The sequence below is a fragment of the Culex quinquefasciatus genome, chromosome 2 (genome assembly GCF_015732765.1).
Source record: "Culex quinquefasciatus strain JHB chromosome 2, VPISU_Cqui_1.0_pri_paternal, whole genome shotgun sequence".
NCBI lineage: Eukaryota > Metazoa > Arthropoda > Insecta > Diptera > Culicidae > Culex > Culex quinquefasciatus.
Genome location: NC_051862.1, coordinates 171,390,187 through 171,392,645, shown reverse-complemented (window position 1 = coordinate 171,392,645; position 2,459 = coordinate 171,390,187). Strand labels below are relative to the sequence as shown.

The 2,459-nt window shown below is 43.3% G+C and overlaps 1 protein-coding gene across 1 annotated transcript; it reads left to right on the top strand.

The window, feature by feature from the left end:
• The first annotated feature begins 663 nt into the window (after positions 1-663).
• Positions 664-1,331, top strand: LOC6052371 (microsomal glutathione S-transferase 1). The gene is made up of 2 exons (XM_001868622.2): positions 664-877; positions 947-1,331. The coding sequence occupies exons 1-2, from the start codon at positions 752-754 to the stop codon at positions 1,268-1,270; spliced, it is 450 nt and encodes a 149-aa protein (XP_001868657.2). The 5' UTR covers positions 664-751; the 3' UTR covers positions 1,271-1,331.
• The last annotated feature ends 1,128 nt before the right edge of the window (positions 1,332-2,459 follow it).

Genomic DNA, 2,459 nt, shown 5'->3' with positions numbered 1-2,459 from the left:
AAATAAACCTGTGAAAAGTCAAAAAGTTGGTATTTCTTGTTTCCAAGGGAATGATGGAAAGAGAGGAATCACAAATCCGTATAAATAATTTCAAGATTTTTCAGGTGTAAACCGAAAACGCGATCAAAAATTAAAGTGGAAGAATAAGGCTTTTAACTGCTTATTTAATTGTCGGTGTACAGGACGCCGCACTGTTAAATCATTTTCTGCCGTCCATTCAATTTTGCAGTCCAAACCCAGTCATTGAATTGGAAAAATAAAATTATTTTTCAAATTGTCTTTTCTTGATTTGTGTGCACCTACGTCGAAGACCAAGATTGTTTACTTTTTGCTTTTTGGTCTGACAGTCTTGGTCTGACAGATTTGGTCTGACAGCTTTATCATGGATTTTGGTCTGGTCTAGGCGAGGGATAGGACACAGCACCTTCCTGCTTGTTTCATTTTGCTATTTTGTAAATAACATTACTCAACAAGACAAAAAAAACGCAGTTTCATCATGATACTTCAAACAGGTGGCGTTGCATCATTCCAAACCAGATATCAACAGCTTCATATTTAGACCAACACTTTCCCCCATTTCGGCTTATCGCTACGCACCCTGCTCGTAACGTAGATAGCTGATTGATAAGATAACCCCAGTTACGGTTCGGATTGCCAGTACATAAGTTTGAATTTGAACTCATTGCCCACATCAATTCCGTTAGTACTGCCCCAGACCATCCACAAGAACGCATCACATCGCTCCGCCAAGATGACCTCCGTGTTCGACAGCATCGATTCCACCGTGTTCCGGTCGTACTGCTTCTGGTGTGCGGTCCTGGTCATCAAGATGCTCGTCATGTCGGTGCTGACCGGCATGAAGCGGCACGCCAAGAAGGTAGGACTTGCATTGCCTCTTATTTTTCTAAGATGTAGTCATACTAAAAGTGTCGATTTTGTTCTGCAGGCCTTCGCCAACCCTGAGGATGCCAAGACCAGTAAGGGCAAGGTGGTCACCAACGATCCGGACGTCGAACGAGTTCGCCGCGCCCATCTTAACGACCTGGAGAACATCCCGCTGTTCTTCGCTATCGGATTTCTGTACATTTTGACCGGGCCGAGTGTGTCGCTGGCCGTCAACCTGTTCCGCCTCATCGGAATCTCGCGCATTGTTCACACCCTGGTGTACGCCGTGGTTGTCATTCCTCAGCCTGCTCGGGGTCTGGCCTGGATGGGAGCCTATATCCCGACCTGGTACATGGCCGTGAAGGTGCTGTTGGCGTTTATCTAGGCTAACGAATCGATTTTTTACGTAAATAAACCATTTCATACCCTAACATGATGGAAGACTGTTGAATTGCAAGAAAGGTGGCCGTTTCACCGAAAACGTTACGAGGAATAAATTTTACGTTAGTTTTTTTTAATAAGCTTCTTCACGGAAATCATATAGAAGCAAAAAAAAATCGGCGAAGTAACCATTCGGTGAAACGACCCTTTCGGCGAAATGGCCAACCCCAGCTCGTAACGACTCCATTTGCGATGTGACTCACGTGCCGCAAATCACTTCTAAATGTTTAATGGTGTCTTCTTCGGTGCGCTTGATGGAATCCGGCATCGATCGGAAAAATTCACGCCAGAAGACGACACGTTCCGGAAAGCGCAGGGGTGGGATGTTGGAGGTTAAATTTGAAAACAAATCCACGCTGGTGTTACTCTTGGTTGGCACAGATTTCGGGCGAAGTGAGCGCGCACTTGGGTAAGTTTGAGCCCAGGGTGGCATTAAAATTTATGTGCTTGAGAAGCGCGTGGATTTCTACCAGATAAAGCTTATCGAAGGGTGAAATATTTATCAGGGGGTGACGATAAGCAGCTCAAGAATGTGGTGAGCTGTTAGTTCTGAGCATGGTTTGGAGGAATTTGAGGAGAATGTACGATTTAAAATTTAGGCTATCCCAGAAAATACATGATTTTTTAGTTTTTGTTTTGCCTTCCTCACCTCAAATGTCTGTGCGTGAGTCTGGATGTGCGTCCGTGCACCAAAAAAATATGCACTCGATTATCTCTGGACTGGCTGAACGGATTTGGACTGTTTTTGTCTCATTCGATTCGTCTTGGGGTCCCACAAGGGTGGTTTTTGTAAGAATGTCATCAGTCATGCTATACATTTTTAGAAAGATTTTTAAAAGACCTTTCCAACGCGTCCAACACAATGAAGATCTGACAACCCTATCAAAAGTTATAAGCACTTTTGTGTTATTCATACCCTTTTTTGATGCCGTATCTCAAATATTTGGATGAAAAAGTTGTCCGGATCTATCATGCGACCCATCGTTGGATAGGCAATCAAAAGACCTTATCAACGAGCCCAAAGATCGAAGATCTGATAACCCTATCATGAGTTATAAATACTTTAGTGTTTTTAATACTCTTTTTGAGGCCGGATCACAGATATTTTGATAAAAATAAGTAATTGTAATTGT